Source organism: Solanum dulcamara, chromosome 2 (assembly GCF_947179165.1).
Source record: "Solanum dulcamara chromosome 2, daSolDulc1.2, whole genome shotgun sequence".
Lineage (NCBI taxonomy): Eukaryota > Viridiplantae > Streptophyta > Magnoliopsida > Solanales > Solanaceae > Solanum > Solanum dulcamara.
The window spans coordinates 48368277-48389158 of NC_077238.1; the positions used below are offsets into that span (position 1 = coordinate 48368277).

Sequence of the window (20882 nt, forward strand, 5' to 3'; positions counted from 1 at the left end):
AATGTCCATGGGACCCCTACTATCCACACACATCAAACAACTCTAAGGAAAGAAGAATATGATACCCCGTGAAATGGAAGGTTGGAAATAGGGTTGGGATAATCTGGAATGAGTTGGAGGTCAAGAAATGAATCGTAGAACTCTATTTACCTTGTAAGCTACTAAGTTAACAGTATTATACACTTGAGATACTTAAGGATATATCAAGCTTATATAGTACGGGTTACATCGGCTCTTAAGATAAGACAAGATTACGAACCCATGGAGAAGAGGAGAAGATGACAGGTGGAAGAAAAAGGAGGTGCCATGTGGCAGCCTAGGGAAGTGCCATATGGCAACAAGTGAACCACTTGCTTGAGGTCAAGTAGGTGACCCACCTACTTGGAGGTGGGCCCCACCAAGGGCATGTGGCAGCTTTGGAGGCTAGGTGTGGATACGTGTCCCAATAGGGGCTGAACACGTTTCACCCTATGGGATGACACATGTCACCTCCAAAGTCACCTCTATTTAGAGCTTTATTGTTTGGAAATTAATTGAGAATATGTTTTTATGATTGGAAAAGGTTCATTGCTGTGGGTATTCATTCAAAATCTTGTAAGTTTGAATTATTTATGTTTCGGGTGAAGCCTGATTAACCCAATACCCATAAAATCCTAATTTTTCCCTAGGATAGATGGGTGACATCATTTCTGAAAAATTCATTGCATTTTTTGAAATTGGGCCACTTGTCCAGCTAAGGCTTACTCGCCTAAATGTTTTTGTCAGTCGCAGAAAGGTAATTTTGATATCCCGTTTTGGCTTCAACTGCTAGTCCTCTTAGTATATTTCAGCGAGCTCCTGATGGCTTGCCCAAGTAGCTCGGTGGCTCGCCTATATGTATTTTTCCTTACCCTTTCTCCTCTTTCATTGATATGTTTGGTTAGAGTGGTTCTATGCCTTTTGGAAAGCTCTCTTAAGCTCACCGAGGTGTTTGGAGTCTCACCTATCTATCTGGAACATGACCTAATTCCTTTCCTTATAGATCATCTGAAGTTAGCAAGCTCTAGTGAGCCCTTCCTTCTTCTTCAGCGATTCACCGATTCATTCAGCAAGCCTTAGCCATTTATTTTTTCCCAACAACCCATCCTTACAATTTTAAATGATTTTTAACTAATCCTTCACAAAAATTCTTTCTTGTGGTGAATGTTTAGAGTAAAAGTATGGCTCGAGACAAACATCCAGTGCACCACCCCATTAATAAATATGGCTTCACGCCTCAAAAAAGGGCCTAAGGCATTACTATTATACCCCGCACTTTTAGACCTTGAAACATGTCCCTAGTCTTTTTGAAAGTGGCCATGAGACCTCTACTATCCACACACATCAAACAACTCTAAGGAAACAAGAATGCGATACCCCGTGAAAGGGAAGGTTGGAAATAGGTTCGGGATAATCCAGAATGAGTTAGAGGTCAAGAAATGAATCGTAGGACTCGATTTACCTATGTAAGCTACTAAGTTAACAGTCTTATACACTTGAGATACTTAAGGATATATCAAGCTTAAGTAGTACGGGTTACATTGGCTCTTAAAATAAGACGAGATTATGAACCCACGGGGGAGAGGAGAAGATGACACATGGAAGCAAAAGGAGGTGCCACGTGGAAGACTAGGGAAGTGCCATGTGACAGAAGCTGACCCACCTTCTTGGGGTAAAGTAGGTGACCCACCTACTTGGGGGTGTACCCCACTAAGGGCACGTGGCAGCCTTGGAGGCTAGGTGTGGATCTATGGCCCACTAGGGGCTGGACACGTGTCACCCTATGGGGATGACACATATCACCTCCTAAGCCACCCTATATATGTATAATATGTGACTAAGTACTTCATTTCTCATCAAAAATTCAGCCAAGAATAAGAGAGAAAACGTAAGAGGAAGAGGCAGCCATGGTTTGTAAGGTTTAAGGTAAGTTTTTCAATTTTCCTCCGTGAATTAATTATCTACGGTGTTTCCTAAAAACATGGATATGTATATATGTATTTTACGATGTTTATGGAACCAAAACTTCAGATTTATAATTGGAAACTTGGAAGAAAGGAGAAGAGAAAAACGTAGAGGGGCAAGGGAGGGAGCTACGGGTTTGCTCCAAGAAAGAGGTAAGGCCCGATTTTGTTTTGTGAATTAATTGTTCAGGGTATTCCACGGATATATAATAGTTTTTAATGGCATAAAATTCAAATTTGGGGCAGCGGAGAAGTAACACAAACAGCCCGCTCATTTTCAGCGCGTTTGAAGAAGTTCTGAGTTGCGATTTGACAATTTTTGCCAAATTAGGGTAAGGTAAGGTTTCTCCTTTCAAATTGAACTTTATGGTGTTGTTATGAAGTTTATTATACACCTTTTATGTGTATGTAAATGTTAAAATGGTATAGGAATGCTTGTCATTGGAGACAACCCAAATTATAGTCGTTATAGTTGAATTGTCGTCGAAGTAAAGTGTTGTTCTTGTGAGTTGTTGCTGCAGGGGTGCGGTGTGTTGTTTAGGGCCTAAATATGTTCTAAATAGGGTTAATATGCTTCTATTGTTAACCACATGACCCCTTGTTTCGTATAATTAAAGGTGTTACAAAATAAAGGCTAGACACCCTATGTTGGATATCATATTTTTGAGCAAGTCGTTTGGAGTTTATATTGTGTATTGTTGGTGTGAATTGCTTAAACATATGCCCTACATAATCTATTAAGTTAACATTCTTGTACACTTGAGCTACTTAAGTATATATCAAGCTTACGTCGTTCGGGTTACATCGGCTCTTAAGATAAGACGAGATTACGAACCCACGGGGGAGAGGAGAAGATGACACGTGGCAGTAAAAAGAGGTTCCACGTGGTAGCCTAGGGAAGTTCCATGTGGCAGCAGGTGACCCACCTGCTTAGGGTGAAGTAGGTGACCCACCTACTTTGGGGTGGGCCCCACCAAAGGTATGTGGCAGTCTTGGAGGTTAGGTGTGGATCCGTGGCCCAATAGGGGCTGTATTATATGTGACTAAGTACTTTATTGTTCATCCAAAATTCAGCCAAGAATAAGAGAGAAAATGTGAGAAGAAGAGTTTAAGGTAAGTTTTCCAATTTTCTTCCGTGAATTAATTATCTACGGTATTCCCTAAGTATGTGGATATATATATATATATGTATGTTATGATGTGTACGGACCAACACTTCAGCTTTACAATTGGAAACTTGGAAGAAAGGAGAAGAGAAAAATGTAGAGAGGCAAGGGAGGGAGCTAAGGGTTTGCTCCAAGAAAGAGGTAAGGCCCAATTTAGTTTTGTGAATTAATTATTCAGGGTATACCACGGCTACATAATAGTGTTTAATGGAATAAAAATCCAATTTGAGTCAGCGGACTAGTAACACAAACAGCCCACTCAATTTCAGCGCGTTTGAAGAAGTTCTGAGTTGCGATTTGACAATTTTGGCCAAGTTCGGGTACGGTAAGGTTTCTCCTTTCAAATTAAACTTTATGGTGTTTTTATGGAGTGTATTATACACCTTTTTTGTGGCTGGAAACGTGAAAATGGTATAGGAATGCTTGGCGTTGGAGACAACCCAAATTGTAGTCGTTATAGTTGAATTGTCATCGAAGTTGTTGAATTGTCATCGAAGTTGAATTGACACCCTACAAGAATTGAGCATTGCTTGTTAAGGCTTCTACGTGCTAAAGAGTAGTGTGTGTGATTCTCTAGATATATACTTGGTATGAAAATGAGACTATGATGTCACAGTTGTTCACCAAGCCCCAGGATGGGCTAGGTATGAGATATGTATATAATGACCACCTGAAGAAAAGTACATACTATGTTGAGTTTACTCTCTTTCTTTTTTGGCATGTCTTAGTTGTAAGTTTAATATGATATGAGCTCTGGAATAACTCCATTCTTAAATATATCTTATTTACTTTTGCATATCGAACTCTGGTAGTAGTTGAACTGTTCCCTGGAAACTTGTATATATTAAAGAAGTACCAAATGTACAGGCTCCAAGTCTTGAAGACTATAAGAGACTAAGTTTTTTTGATTCCATAAATGATTTAGCCCAATTTTAATACTTGTCTAGGGTCCCCGAGATTACTTTTGAAGCAGCCCATAATGGCATTTAGAGGACACTCAAGATGACTACACCATTACTCGGGTCCTCAAATAAAAGCTTAACTTTTTTATTTTGTCGAGTCTCTTATAATGATTTAAATTGCATATAGTTACTCACTACTCTACTCGTATATACTGTAACCCTTCTTTCATCGAGTCCCGAGCTAGGTACGTTATCGTGCATAATTCACTGCTTTGTCCACCGATCCCCTCACTAGAGGGCCGAGTACGTATGTATATATATATGGTGACGTGGTGTGATTAAGAGATGATGGAGTCGGGCCCAATGATGGTCCTACAAATATGATTCACTGAGTCCTCGAATGGCCCGGCTATACGATATGATATGTGCATGCATGCTTTTGTAATTCACAAAATACAAGTACAGGCTTCTAATTTGATAATGGTTCCCCTACTTCTTTATTTCGGATATACTTCCAGTTGTGTTAGGTTACGTTTTACATACTCAGTACATATGTCGTACTGACCCCCTTTTCTCGGGGTGTTGCGTTCATGCCCGCAGGTACAGATACAGGTTTTGGGAGTCCGTCTGCTTAGGATTCCATGCAGCTTAGCTGGAAGAGGATCCATTGTATCGGGGCCTAGTTTTTGATACTGTCCACTCATGTATAAAATTTCTTATTCCATTTGGGGGTACGACGGGGGCCCTATCCCGCCCTTTATTATCATTAATATTTTTAGAGGTCTGCAGACATGTATATGTGGGTTGTGTATATCAGTTTGATTCAACTGGGTCTACATGATGTATGATATATGTTATTATGTTATGAAAGACTTTTCGGCTTGCGTTCCCTTTTATGAGGTCATACAAATAAAAAGGGCTACAGGTTTATAAAAATGTTATCGCCCAATAGGGCTCTGTTGCATGATATTTTTTTATTTATGGTTCAGTTTGACCACATCTGATAGTTGGGTGTACGGGGGGTCCAGGTCGAACCCCAGTCGCGGCCTATGTGGTTGGGTCGTGAAAATTATTATCACTAAGCCTACACAACCTTGTAGAGCCGCTCAATGACTATTACCGTGTATGAGTGCAAAAGACAAAGACAAGGGTAAAGAGAAGCAACACTTAGTTGATGAGCCTAGTTCTAGTAATGGCTTGTCCTCAGATGATGCCATGTCCGTACGGGGTGAGGGTTCTTGTACTCTAGTGCATAGACCTACTTTGGAGTCTCAGCCAATCCCTTTGGCTGAAGAGAAGGTACATGATCTCTCACAGACTGAGATGCTCTCTAAAGTAGTCCACAGTCCTATGGCTAACAGGGTGCCCCGAGTAGTCTCCTTTGTTGTATCCTGCTCTATGAATTGATTAAAGGCTATAGGACTTCATCCAATCCTTGAGGAGAAATGACTCTCTACTGATGGAGTAGTGAACAAGTACCCCAAAAATAGGAAGACTATTCAGTCTCAACAGTTCAAGCATTTCACTAGAGCTCGGATACCATATATCCCAACTAAGGTTTAGGAGTTTTATGAGGCCTATGAAAATACACTTCCAAAGGGAAAGATGAAGTCCAGTGCAATAGGTCCTCTTGAGATTGTGTCTTTTCATGGTAAGGAGGTGAAGTGTAGTTTATGGTTGTGTCTAATATTCACTTGTACATTCGAGAATCGGTCGTGATAAATATCGATGACTTGAAAAGCACTCTTGATGAATGACATATGTTGTGCAATTCCAATATGGAAAAAAGGCTATATAAGTCTTGTGTGAACTCATGGTATCTCATTGTGTCTAATCAAATGCCAATTGTGAGTCTTACAATGATCGTTGCATGTGAGCCTAAATTATAGAGTTATATTTGATGTTTGTGTTAGAATGCCATGTGTGTAAGGCTTACTTGAAAGATGTGTATGAGGACACCTAGAACTTTCCATGATTGTACAATCGGTTAGAATTGATGATGAAAGAAATGATCTTAGGCATGAATTAAGAGTGAACCTAAAATTGCCATAACTTCTTGTGATTACCTTGTGAGGGAGTGAACCTAGTTGTCACCATTTGATCCCAACCTTTTCTTTGGATGAAACTTGAACCCAAATAGTTGAATTGGTCTTTGAAACTTTATTGTTTTACCTACATATAATCTTCTAGGAGAATTGGGCATTTTGAATAGCCAACTTACACAAAAACCCTAAATTGGGGGTGTGGTAAAGTTGGGAAAGAAGTCGGAGAAGTTATTCAGGAGGAATCACCCTTGGATGCTTGATAAAACAATGAAACCCCTCCATATAAAAATGAGAAAGAAGAAAGGAATCAAAAAAGAAAAGAAAATGAGACAATTTGTTGTGATATTTCAATTAGAAATAAAGGGAGGGTCCAAAGGGATATGTCAAAAATCGTAGAGTGCTATAAATGAAAATAAGTGATCCGTGATCTTGAAAAATAAAGGAAACGGAAGAGGATTGAAATTCATTCATGCTTCAAAGAGGAGAAGTCACTAGGCCTAAATGGTCATACATTGCCCTTAGCCCGATTACAAGCCTTAAAAAATCTTTTTGAACTTGCATGATTCGATTGATCTATTAGTTGGAAAATAAGGGAAAGCCTATGGGTGAAGTTATGCATGTTTTTGTCTTTGTGAGTATGAGAGTTGTGTTTGATTCCCTTGGTATAATCTTTGAATGGCTTCTTGAGAGTGTGGAATCACTTATTTGATGTGAGGGCTTTCTAGTATATGCTTTGAACATAAATCTACATTTTGAAATGAGAATTTGTGAGCATGATTTTGCATTGAGATTGATTAGTCATCGTTTAAAGCCTTGAGTGCATAATTGAACATTATATGCTAAATTAAACCTTGTTTGCACTTATGTGTCTATTCTCAATGAGCACTACATGTAGTCATTTGTTTTGAACTGATTATTTTCTTGATTTACTTGAGGATAAGCAAAAGTTTATGTTGGGGGTGTTGATGAGTCGGGAATTTGGACTCATTTAAGGCTCTACCCAATGAATTAGAGTTCTCTCTACCTAAATTATGTCTAATATTAACCTTAAAGTGATCATTTCCAAATGTGAGGAGTTAAGGACAAGGCATGAGCATGATGTCGAAGAAAAGAGTTAAAGAGTGGAAAAATGAGTAAAATACAGTCTAGAGCTCACAAAGAGCCCCTAGAGACTCGCCAAAAGGACCCTGAAGCTCGCCCAAGATACCTGAAACCAAGGCCAACTGCCAAGGCAACTCACCAATATAAAGGTAACTTGGCAATTTCCCAAGTGAAAAAGGAGAGGCACATCATTCCCTCCTAAAATATCTGAAAGATTGGTTTGACTGAAGGCCCAAAAAGGGTGATAAAGGAGTGAAGAAGGCAATATGCCAATCAGAAAGGTGAGCTTGACTGAGCTCGCCCAAAAAATTTGAAACTCCTAAAAAGTGGACAATCAAAGATCGAGGCAAAAGTCAAAATGATGACTCGCCGAATCAATATGCGAGCATGATCAATATCGCCAAATATCCATTGCATGAACTGAAGAAGTAAAGTGCTGAAAGAGGAGAAGCCTAAGCTGATGGCGGCTCGCCAAACACTTCGACGAGGATGACTAACTCCTCCGAATTGGTCCATGAAAGGAAATTTTGCCTGTGTCTTGAACAAGTATAAATAGATTTTCAATGTCCAAACTGGAAAGCTTTTACACTACTAAAAACCTTAGAATAAAACAATTCAATTAGCGTGGGGTTTTAACTTTTTTCTTGGAAGTTAGTGGGATTTTAGACTTGGTAAATGGAATGTGGAGGTGATACTTTTCCAATTGAATGTAAGAGAAATTGTTTGGTAAAACTCTTTTCAATTTTTAAATTTGTAGCTAAAACCCATCCTTCCATGGTGGGGGTGCTTATCTAGTTAATTTGTTGTTTTCTATTTGTTTTTTTGTATCAACTCAATTATTATTTATTTGAGATTGGTTTTGTTAATTTGGTGTGTATTCATTTATGATTTATGATTGCAAACATATTTCTATGTTAGATCTTCTTTTTAGCTTGAAATGGTGATGTGATCTTCATCTTTGCTATGAATTGGGTTAGTTTTGTTAGTACACATGTTTAGGATCGAAAGTGCTTGCATGGATAGATGAATAGTTCTCAAAAGATGATTTTCTTAAAATTGACTAAACTTTGCCTATCCATTGATCATTAATGACATTAAGTTGTGCATTTACCTTTATCCAAATAATGTGTTTAACTATGCACCTACCTAAGAGTCCTCTCTACCTTGTTGCAATGATTCTAATCTAGTTAAATCCTCTTAATTAATAACCTCAAACTATTGAATTAATTTATGTCACAATTCACTTATTTTTATGCTATAAAAATCTAGAACACTCTCTGACTTCTTGATTGAATCCTATTCCTAACAATTCCTTGTAGGATTCGACCCCGACCTTATACGTTGGGTCTATATTGCTAGTGATCACCTACACTATGAATCGTAAGAATGTAAACTCCTCAAATGGGATTACATCCTTACAGATGACGAGTTGATATATCACTAACCCCTTACCTATACAACCCAAACGGTCTCACATAGATCGTGTCATTCAATTTCTAGATGGATCTATTAACCTTAAGTTTTTACGATCCAACTCTTACAGACAAGCCTCTTCAAATAGAAGAATGTTTTCGGCTAGACCTTCTTCTTTTAACCCCCGGGAGGTAGATGATTCATCTAATGAAAACCTTGAACATGGAAAAGTTCATGGCATAGATTTTACCAAAACCATCCTGAAGGTTTATTACGAGGCTACAATCCCCACACTCAGTGACATAAAACCTGAGATAATAGAAAAGATTCCATTGGAGTTCTCACTTCTGATGAAGAATTTATTCCCAACAAAAGGAAGTTGAATAAATGGTGGAAACTTCCTTAACATTAACAAAAAGTAAGCTGGTATAAAGCTACTTACTCGTTATAACAAAGAACCTCTTTTAGAGACAAATAGTTTAAAGATATCAAAAGATTCAAAACTAAAATTGAGTTTTTCAAATGATTTGAATGTTCGGGACAATTAGATGATACTAAGTCATCCCTTAAAGTCCTTCTCAACAAATGGTACACTAGAGAACACGTGATTGAAAGTATTACTCCTCCTTTAGAAGGACTTAGAATTCCTTATAGAAAACAAATCCTTAAAGCATCCCCTTTCAAGAAACCTATAGACAAAGATACTTCGTTAGTCACTATAGTAGAGATTAACAAAATCTATGAGCAGAATAATTACACCAACCAAGTCCTCCTTGTGGTTTCCCAAACAATAGAAGAAACCAAGAGTAGTTACAAAGGTTTAAGTCAAATTGAAAATAAACCTAGTACTTCTTACTCTAGTCCCCTTATTGAGACTAACCCTATCTTCAAAATCCCTAAATTCTCCAAAGACGAATTCCATAAACTTGCTGATCATTTTAGTCTATCTAGTGATATTCTAGAAAGGATCAATGACCAACTCTCTAAGCTCAACATCACCAAAGGGGATAAACTTAGATCCATAAAAGGAGAAAATATCATGGGAGGTGGCTACCCTAATATTAGAAACTATTACCCCAGGCCTCACATAGAAAGAAAACTCTTACTCTCTCTTTAGAAAATCTCTCCCCTAACAGTAACTAGCACTACTATTCATAATCTTCATCGGCAGAAGACTATCGGAATGGCTTCACCACCACCGGTGGAGCTCCATATACCACCGGACTATAATATGAACATAGCTCAAGAAGCATCAATATCTAATCCAGCTAAGAGTACTTTGAATCTGCAAAAAAATACTGACAAAGCAGTAGCAATTTCAAGTAAAGTAGGATTGACTCAAGTTGTAACATCGCAAAATTCAACCCACAACTTCTTTAATTTGCAAAACACACCTACGAACACTGTAGCACTTTCAAAAGAGCAAATTGCCTGGGTTCACAAAATCATTGCACTGGAGAAATTTGGTTTGATTCATGTAAAATCAAACACTGGAGATGAATCTCCATTGCCTAATCTATATACTAGTGAAAAATCAGTTCATTTCACTGTGCCAATCTCGACATCTTCATTGTCAGCTCAAGAGTAAGTCATGACGGTGCTGCTGGAAACTCGATCACAAATTAGCGATACCTCTAGCGATATTCGATCAAATTTGATCACTGGGGTTTGTTCTCCAATCCATAGCTCTCCTCATACTAAAAATTCAGACTAAATGGACGACAAAATCATGGTGGAGCAAACTGACGGTGCTGGCGGCAGAGCTTCGATGAACTTTTTAGTTCAAAACCAATGCCAAGAGGGACGCTTCAACGAGCATAACATCCCCAACCAGGTATCATCCATGAAATCTCATCCTATCAATTCGAATATCAAAAACTTACCTACTGGAAAGAAAATGCTGCTGAGATTTCTAGAAAAATAATTCATGTTTTAATTTCGGATAATACTCAATGTAGTCGTTTAGTTTTTTTTTTAGAGAGAGGTTTTTATTTTTTTTTATTTTTTTTTTTAGAAAAATTTTCATCTTATATATATAAAGGTAAACTAACGAGTACAAGGAGGGAGACGTGAAAGGCCTTACCTTCGAAAATAAAAAGGAAGATATCTAATGAGAGGACTCCTCTCAACTAGGAAGATCAAGTATAGGAAACTAGTTCTATTCAACTAAGGTACAAAAACCTAGCTAAATTGAATAAAATCAAGTATACCCAATTTCCTTTGCATGGGTCGAGATCGGTCATATCTTCTGTAATGTTCGACTAACATTTCCGAGAATCCATTCGGGCTTTAAATTCTTGGGTCCATACAATAGCTAACATACAAGTTGTTGAAAGTTGTTAAAATTCGGATTTTGCCAAAGAAGAAGAAACAAAGGGGTTCCATAACAATCGGCTATCTTTTTCAAGGTCGCTCGTCTAACGTCTCCGATTCTCCATTCGAGCTGAAAGATAGAGATTATCCTTCTCCAATATTTGGTGATGAAGATTTGAGCTCTTCAATTCTTGGGAAAAAGGACCTATACATTGTTTCATTGAACGACAAGCTCAAAACTGATAAAGACATATCAAAATGTGGTCGTAATAAAATGAATGATCTCAGTTTGACTAATTTTTCGTTTGGTCAAACTACTCATGGTGCCTTGTTAGAAATCAAGGAAATGACAAGAATCAAGGATTCACTGCCAAAAAAGTAGAAGTAGAACATCCATATACACTTATGGCAGTTGCTCAACACAATAATACATCTCCAATAGCACCTACCATAGCAGATCAACAAGCTGAAAATGTAGAGAATCCATGAAATCATAATGCTAATGAGAATGCAAGGCAATCACAAATGCAAACAGTGGGCACAGCTGCAGATGTGGTATATTCTGAACAGGGGAATACATCCTTTGGAAATGTGCAAACAAACAACAATATAAACCAACAACATGCACACCTCATTGTGAACCTCTAACCTGTCCAAAGACCTTATATTCCTAATAGCAATCCTATGAAAATGTATAGCAATTTTGAGGTTTTCAAATCCAATAATAAAACTGCTGCTGTGAATAATGGAAGCAATTTAGGTTCCAAAAATCCAAACCAAATTAGAGTTCCAAGTCTTTCTAGTCCTAATCCTCCTAATAATTTGGTGCCTCCCAATACTAATCTAGCTATCAAAAAAACCAAGCATCCTAATACTAATACTCCAACCCCTCTTAATCCTATCATCCCTTATACCTTGCCTACTAAGTTGAGAGCCCAAGAAGCTATGAAAACTGCTACTATTGAGATTACCCATCCCAAAATTACCACAACGCAGGGCTATCCAGCTGTTGTATTTACACAAGAATATTTCATGGTGAAGTTGGCCAATGACTATAAGTATACTCTAATAGGAAAATTCACAAACACTATGCCTAAGATGGAAACCATTAGAAATGAATTCATCTTGCAAACAGAGCTTAGAGGAGGAGTGAAACTTACCCACTTTAACTTTAGGCATCAGTATATAGACTTGGATAATGAGTATGACCACTCTACTGTTTGGTCCAAAGGAAAAATGTACATAAATGGCCAACTTATGAGACTCCAGCTATGGACCCCCACCTTCAAGCCTAAGGAAGAAACTCCTTTAGTTCCTATATAGGCTATATTTACCCGAATTACCTTGGCACTGCTATCGTCTTGAAGTGGTAATCCCATTATTATCTCCAATTGGAAAGGTATTATTCTTGGACTTGGCAACCTACAAGAAAACAAGGGATAGTGTTGAAACATTCAAAGTTCAAATTTATCTTACCAAACAAAGACCCTAACATGTTTGGATGGGCTTTGATGAAGATGAAAATAGAGCAGGCAAGTGGCAGACTATTCACTATGAGGGGGTGCCAGACTACAGTCACCACTTCAAGCATTAAGGTCACACCATTCATGTGTGTACTGTTAAAAAAGAGATGAGGATAATAAGAAAAAGAAATAGCAATAATAAGAGTCAAGAAACAAAGACAGGGTTAGCAATGACAAGAGTAAAGAACTGCAGCACCAAGAAGACAAACAAACTAAGGAACAACAAAACACTAGTAGGGCTGAAGCTGAAAAAAAGAGACCAAGAACATGCATGTTGGAAAATTCAAAGGAGGAAAGGCAAAATGATGGACAGAACTACCAACAACAACCACAACAACATAAAACACAAGTATCCATGTCAAAAGGGAAAAGCTCAGTACCACCCCAGCATAATATCAGCAATAGCAATAAAGGAAAAACTCAATAGCAGTCAGGTATGCTTATTAACTCTAACTCTAATACTTGTAATATCCAAACTTGTAATATTGACTCTAGAGTCTAGAGCCCACCCCCCCTCTTCCCATATAACATTGAATACTAGTCCCCATAATCCCATGCAACAAGTTTTACATGTTAATGGAACTAGCAGACCTGCAGACAAATAAAAAGATCATAATATTATTGTCAGGTTTGTACCAAATACTAATTTGGATATTGTGGAATACAATAATTCCAAAGGAAAAATCCCAGGTATTGACTCAATGCTCCCACACCCCCATGGCTCCCCTAATTATTTTAATATGTTAAACAATATTGTTGTTGTGGCTGAAGAACCCTATAGAGGTGAGGTTAGGGGAATAAAGGAGAAAATCACTAATCTGTAGGAAGGGGAAACCAGGGAGAGGGAAAATCTATTGATTGACTATAGGAGAGTCCCTAAAGCCTCTACGGCCACTCTTCCAGTAGATACAAGGTCTAATATACAGGTTCAACAAGTTGATGTTCAACAGGTTTCAGAGGACAGGTTCCAGCTCAATAAAATTGACAAGAGATGCGCTAAATCTCCAAATATCAATGAACAAAATATGGGTGCAGTGGCTCATCTCCTAAACAATAAATATACTCTATCTTTGAGTAAGAAGAAGAGGGATGCATTGATGAAAAATCTAGCTAAGACAAATAAATCTCTGTCTGGAAAGTCACAGCATAGAGTGAACTATGTGTTGGTTGAAGAACAAGCAGGGATTCATGTGAATCCTCTTCAAATTCAAGCCAGCTCTACTGAGTTGTGTGTGCTTAATAAAATAGCCATATCAAATGACTTTGAGGATGAATACAGAACTATTCAATCTAAAGATGTAGAGGATCCAGATCAAAGGGAACAATCTCATGATGAGGATGAGGAAACTAGTAGCCCTCTTTGGAGAGCACTGGATGCTACCATAGATACTATAACTCAGGATGAAGAGTTGCAGGTCATTGAGAAACTGGGTTTATCACCCATGGGTCAGCAGGACAAGAAGAAGAAGAAAAAGAAGCAACAAATCTCTACCAGTTCACCTAATGCTACTTGGAAGAGTAGCATCAACATAAGGTCCAAATATCTAAAATCTTGATGATGAATACAATATGCTGGAATGCAAGGAGTATTGATACTCAAGATGCCTTGGATAGACTCTAAAGACTCAAGGATTATCACAACATTTCTATGCTAGCAATTCTTGAACTATTTACTAATCAATCACAGCTCAACCACTACAGAAATTAGTTGAGAATGGAAAGTGTGATTCATACTCCTAATAACAAGATTTAGTTTTTTTGGAACCAGGATGTGGATTGCTCCATTTTAGATTAAGATGAACAACAGGTTACTTGTAAAATCAAACATATGGCTAATCCTAATTCTCATATTATTACATTTGTTTATTCCAAGTGTAAGGATTATATGAGAAGAAGTCTCTGGGATAAGATGTTGCAGTATAATGACATAGACAAGCCATGGTGCATTATTGGAGACTTTAATGTGATCACTGATGTTGAAGAAAAGCTAGGAGGGCCACCATACAATATGAACTAAAGTTTTGAGTTTATAAGTGTAATTGATGTTTGTGGACTAACTAATTTGGGATTCCATGGTTAGAACTTTACATAGTGCAACAACAAGGATATGGAGGGTAGAATATGGAAGAGGTTAGATAGGGCCATGGTGAATGATAGATGGTTAGAGATGATTCCTATGACTACTGTGACTTATCTTGCTTCTATAGGTTTAGAACACTGTCCTCTTGTACATGAATGCAAGGAGATTCAAAGTAATCTTATCAAATACTTCAAATTCCTTAATTGTTGGGTGGAGAATAAGACTTTCCTAGACACTATTAGATCCTGTTGGGAAAGACCAATAGAAGGTAATCCAATAAGAATTTTCCAATTGAAGCTTAAGAGAGTGGCTAAAACTCTTAGTACTTGGTCAAGACAACAATATGGAGACATATATGACGTTGTCAAAGAGTATGAAGAGAAGGTAAAGAAAGAAGAAGATGCTCTCATCCAGGATAACTTGGAAGACAACAAGATCAATTTGAATCAAGTGAATGCTCAGTACATTAAATACCTGAAGACTAAGCAATCAATCCTTAAACAAAAAACTCAGCTTCAGTGGTTTAAGGAAGGAGATGCCAATTCCAAATACTTTCATGCCATCATAAGAGGAAGGAGAAGAAGATTATTCATCCATCAAATTACTGATGATCAACATAACACCATTCAGGGTGATCAGAATATAGCTACAGCAGCATGTGACTACTTTGAGAAGATCTTTACTGGTAAGGAAGAGGTCATTAATGAAGATATTCTCATGTGTATTCCCAACACCATCACAGATTAGCAAAATCAGTCCCTTAATGATATGCTTACTAAAGTGGAGCTGAAAGAAGCTGTATTTTCTCTTAGTAATGTATCGGCTGCAGGTCCAGATGGAATTAATGGCAAGTTCTTCCATACTTGCTGGGATATCATTAGTGAAGACTTATTAAACTTGGTGAAATTCATTTTCAATGGTCATTCTCTTTCCAAGTTCATCTCACATGCATGTTTGGTTCTACTTCCAAAAGTAGACCATCCTAATAAGCTTTCAGATGTCAGGCCCATATCCCTTAGTAATTTTACTAATAAAGTCATTTCTAAGGTTCTATGCCTTAGATTAACTCCCATTCTTCCTCAGCTAATCTCTGAAAATCAATCAGGATTTTTCCAGGGAAGAACCATCTCTGAAAATGTCATGTTGGCACAAGAAATCATTCACAGCATCAAAAGACCTAAGATTGGTGATAATGTTGTTATCAAACTAGACATGGCCAAAGCCTATAACAGAGTGTCTTGGTCATTCATATGCTTTGTTATGAGAAGGATGGGATTTGGAGAAATATTTATAGATATGGTTTGGAAGTTAATGGCCAATAATTGGTATTCAGTTATTGTGAATGGTGGCAGGCATGATTTTTTCCATTCTACAAGAGGCCTCAAACAAGGAGATCCATTATCCCATGCCCTCTTTGTAATAGGTGTTGATGTCTTTCAAGAATGCTCAATAATCTACATCAACATTACTTGTACAATGGTTTTTACATGGAGAAGAGGGGCCCCTTGATTAATCATCTGAGCTTTGCTGATGATATAATCATTTTCACTTCAACTTGCAAATACTCTCTCAAGATGATCATGAAGACACTCCAGAGGTATGAAAAAAATTCAGGTCATCTTATTAACAAGGAGAAAAGTTAGTGCATGCTCCCTTTGAATACCAATCCTGAGACTATGTCAAGGATCACTTCCATCACTGAATTCAAGCATACTCATGGTCCTATTACCTATTTAGGATGTCCTCTATATATTGGAAGACAAAGGATCATTTACTTTACTAGTATGATGTCTAAAGTGACCTCTAGAATTAAAGGATGGCAGACCAAAGTCCTCAGGTATGGAGACAGAGTTGCTCTTATGAAGTATGTGTTGTAGTCTCTCCCAATTCATCTTTTATCTGTTATCACTCCTACTGCCACTACCCTCAAACAAATAAAGCCTCTTATAGCAAACTTCTTTTGGGGATGGGACAAACAAAAGCAGAAATACCATTGGGCTTCATGGGAGACCCTCAGCTATCCAACAGAAGAATGATGTATTGGTATGAAAAATCTTAAAGATGTATGCCTAGCATTGCATTATAAACAATGGTGGACCTTAAGGTATAAGAAGACTCTATGAGGGAGCTTCTTAAGGGCCAAGTACTGCTAAAGATCTCATCCAGTAATCAATAAATGGGACACTGGTCAATCACTTATGTGGAAGCACATGATGACAAATAAATCTGACATTGAGCCTCATATATAGTGGCACATTAATTTAGGTTGTTGTAGCTTTTAGTGGGATGATTGGCTAGGAACTAGCCCCCTAGCCTACCACAATGACCATCTACCTAGACTTAACAATATCACTATCCCTAAGATTTTGGTTAATGGAGGCTACAATGACGAGAAAGTGAGACCGCATGCACCACATCACCTTATACATAAGATCCTCAATTTTTCCTTCAAGTATCAACCTGACCTCTCAGATATAGCCTGCTGGAAACTGACCTTAGATGGCAAGTTCACTTGTGCTTCAGCTTGGAACCAAATCAGGCAAAAAAGGAACAAAACCATGACTGACAATATTATATGGCATAGGAATATCCCTTTTAATATATCCTTCCTTATATGGAGAACTCTCAGAAGAAAGCTGCCTACAAATGACAGTATTTAACACTTTGGTCATGCACCTGCTCAGTGTTCTTGTTGTTAGGCCAGGGTGGGACACTATAGATCATATATTTATCTCTAGACATATTGTTAGACAATATGGAAGTATTTTTCTGACTGCTGGGGTATACAACACAATAGTAGCCCAATGAAAAGTAAGTTGATAAAATGGTGGTTGTCCAAACCAAATACTGAGGTACATAAATTCTTATTGCAAGCTACTCCTATATTTATTTGTTGGAACCTATGGAAGAATAGATGTGCTAGCAAATATGGAGGCAAAAAGTCAAGCAGTACTAGAGTGAGTTTTTTTGAGTCATCAAAGACCTCTATATGCTGATTTTCACAGCTTTCCCTTACATTAGGTGGCCTAATGACTAGAAGGGGCTAATAGCTATGGTGGAGAGATGCAACCATGAACTAAAAATCATCCAAGTTAGTTGGCACAAACCTGCTTACAACTTTGTTAAGCTTAACACTGATAGAAGAGCTTTGGAGAATCCTAGAAGAATTGGAGTTGGGGGCATCCTAAGAGATCACAAAGGAAAGCTCATTTATGCCTTTATTGCACCACTTAGATTTGGATCTAATAACCAAGCTGAGGTGCAGGCTGCTCTGATGGGCATCACTTGGTGCATTCAGCATGGCTACAGTAGGGTTCTCTTGGAGGTTGATTCTGAATTACTTGTGAAATGGCTAAAACAAGAGATCACACCACCTTGGACCATCAGGAACTACATCATAGACTTGTAGGAGCTGATTATAATGTTGGATTACTTTCAATATAACCACATCTATAGAGAAGCTAACTTTTCTATAGATACTCTTTCCAAGAACAGCCACAGTATAGAAAGCATGTTCCAAGTCTACAATGTTCAACAACTTCCAAAGAAAACAAGAGGATACTACATATTAGACAAAATGGGGATGGCAAGTTTTAGAGGGACAAAACTGAAGAGGATCAAACAACCTCCATGACTTGTATACCTTATCTATAATTGTAGTATAGAACTCTTTATGTATAATTTCATAGTTAGAAGTTTTATAAAGGGGAGAGTCTCCCTTGTTTATTTCTTTCCTAGAATAATCAACTTACCAGTAGAGGTAAGGACTAAAGGAGTTGTTTCTTCTTTGTTTTTGTTGTGCAGGTACATGACTGATCTGCAGCACTTGAGCCAACACTTGGAAATGCATTGTTTGTTTCTTTGTGCAGGCACACTAAAGTATTGCAGCACTTTGTTATGGAGCTCCAACATGGTTCCAGTACCTATAGAGTCCAAGAATCTGAAGGTTGATACCAATAAAGATTCAGCACCCAACAACAATATCTTCAAGATCCAACAATCTGTAACTAGCAGAACTGCAGCTGTACACTCCATGACTACAACATCTCAACCAATATTTGGAATTTTCCTTTCCTTTTCTGATGTTGTGCAGGCTACTTCAAGAATACCAGTGGATCCAACAGGAGCAGCACACAACAACAACAAGAGTTACAATAGTTACACTACAGCTACAGTAGTCACCAGGAGCAACACACAATACCAACATCCAATAACAACAGCACTCAACATGTTTATAGAGTTGCAGATTGCAACCTTAATCATCCTAACATGCAGGCTTTCTTGTAGGTACATTGTAGAGCTGCAGTTCTTGTATACTGCAGGCCTACAACAACTAACAAGTAGTCCATTAACCACTCCAAACACTTACAACAACATACAGAATTGCAATAATATCAGTGCAGACTGCAACACTACTTCAATCACACTGCAGACCATCAACATTTGTTTCATCTCTTGTTTTTTTCTCTCTTGGTTTGCTTCTTTTGTGTAGGCGTACTAAAGAGCTGCATCATTTTCCTAAGCTGCAACATCATCCTATACCTGTAGTGCCAAGCAACAATCCTATAACAACAACAACCTGCAAATACTAGGAACTACACCTTGGTTCATCAAGAGATGCTGACCTGCAGAGAAACACCTACAAATACTGCAACCTCCAACACTAGATAAGAACTTGAGGTTAGGACTTTCTTGAACTCGACTAAGATGGAATCGATAATTCAGAAGACGATGATGACTCTATATGAACAAGATAACATCATGAGTTCTCCAGTTTTACTATTTAATTTGGAACTAAGTACTTCTTAACTCTTTAAGAATATTTAGTTATGACTAGATTATAAAGGGGAGAGTCTCCCTCGTTTATTACTTTTCTAGATATTGTGAATAGAGAGGAGTCCACTCATAGGGTCTTTCTCTTTTTTTTTCTAGTATTTAGAAAGCACCATATTGTATCGGGGATGAGTTGGTCGACCTTAGTAAGTTAGCCGACTTATGAAACCACTATAGGATTGGAGGTTAGATTTATGTCCCCCTTCTTGTAATTTTCTGTTTTCATGTATAATAAGGCTTGAAAAAAAATCACTTAGAATTAAAAAGAAAAATAAATACCCAGGCCTTCTTTTCTAGATGTACAGTTTGAAGAAGATACTCTCCATCCAACCGCTGTAGTAGATGGAATGGCCGAAGGCCAAATCTATGGTAAACTCCAAGAAATGGGAATGAATATCATGATATACAAAATGAGAGGTGCTAGTGATAAACTCAGATTAAACCCTATATTTTAGATTTTGATGCTATCCGCATAAATATTTTAAGAAAAAAAATTCATTTCCTTTTATAAAAACTCTTTCTCAAGAAGAAAGTAAATTTTTACATAAACAAACTGCTTTTAAAATAAACCTTATTTCTTAACAAATTTGTTTTCTCAAAGATGATATTGAAATCAAAACAATTGAGCAAATTTTAAAAACCTCGGAAATGGTAACTAAGATTGCCAATCTTCAAAATACTTTTAAGAAGATATTTGCTCAGATTTTTCTAATGCTTTTTGGGAAAGAAAAACCCATATAGTTGATCTTTCTTACATTGATGGATTCAATGAAAAGGACATTTATACGAAAGCTAGGCCTATTCAAATGAACCATAAATTAATAGAAACCTGTAAGAAAGAAATTAATACTCTCTTGGCTAATAAGATTATTAGACCTTCTAAATCTCCTTGAAGTTGTTTAGACTTTTACATTAACAATATAGCAGATAAAGAAAGAGGCTCTTCCAGACTCGTTATCAATTATAAACCCTTGAACACTATTTTGAAATGGATTAGATACCCGATTCCTAATAAAAGGGATCTTCTGAAAAGAAACTTTAAAGCCAATGTCTATATTAAATTTGATATGAAATCAGGGTTTTGGCAAATACAGATTTCTGAAAAGGATAAATATAAGACTGCTTTCAATGTCCCGTTTGGACAAGATGAATAGAATATAATGACTTTTGGGTTAAAAATGTCCCTTCTGAATTTCAAAATGTCATGAACTCTATTTGTAATCATATTAGTCATATATTATTTGTTTATATTGATGATGTGCTAATCTTTTCTGAGGACATTGATTCTCATTTTAAACATCTAAATATTTTCTATAATATTATCAAGAAAAATGTTCTTGTGGTTAGTGCCAAAAAGATCAAGTTATTTCAAACGAAAATTATATTTCTTGGACATGATTTGTATCAAAGAACTTATAAACCAATTTTTAGGGCCATTGAGTTTTCTGATAAATTTCCTGATATCATTCAGGATAAAACCCAATTGCAGAGGTTCCTTGGAAGCCTTAACTATGTAGCAGACTT

General features: G+C 37.3%; 1 protein-coding gene across 1 annotated transcript; it reads left to right on the forward strand.

Moving 5' to 3' along the window:
* Positions 1-15293: 15293 nt before the first annotated feature.
* On the forward strand, positions 15294-16034 carry LOC129871574 (uncharacterized). The gene has a single exon (XM_055946534.1). It carries the CDS (start codon positions 15294-15296, stop codon positions 16032-16034), a length of 741 nt encoding a protein of 246 aa, XP_055802509.1.
* Positions 16035-20882: the final 4848 nt, after the last annotated feature.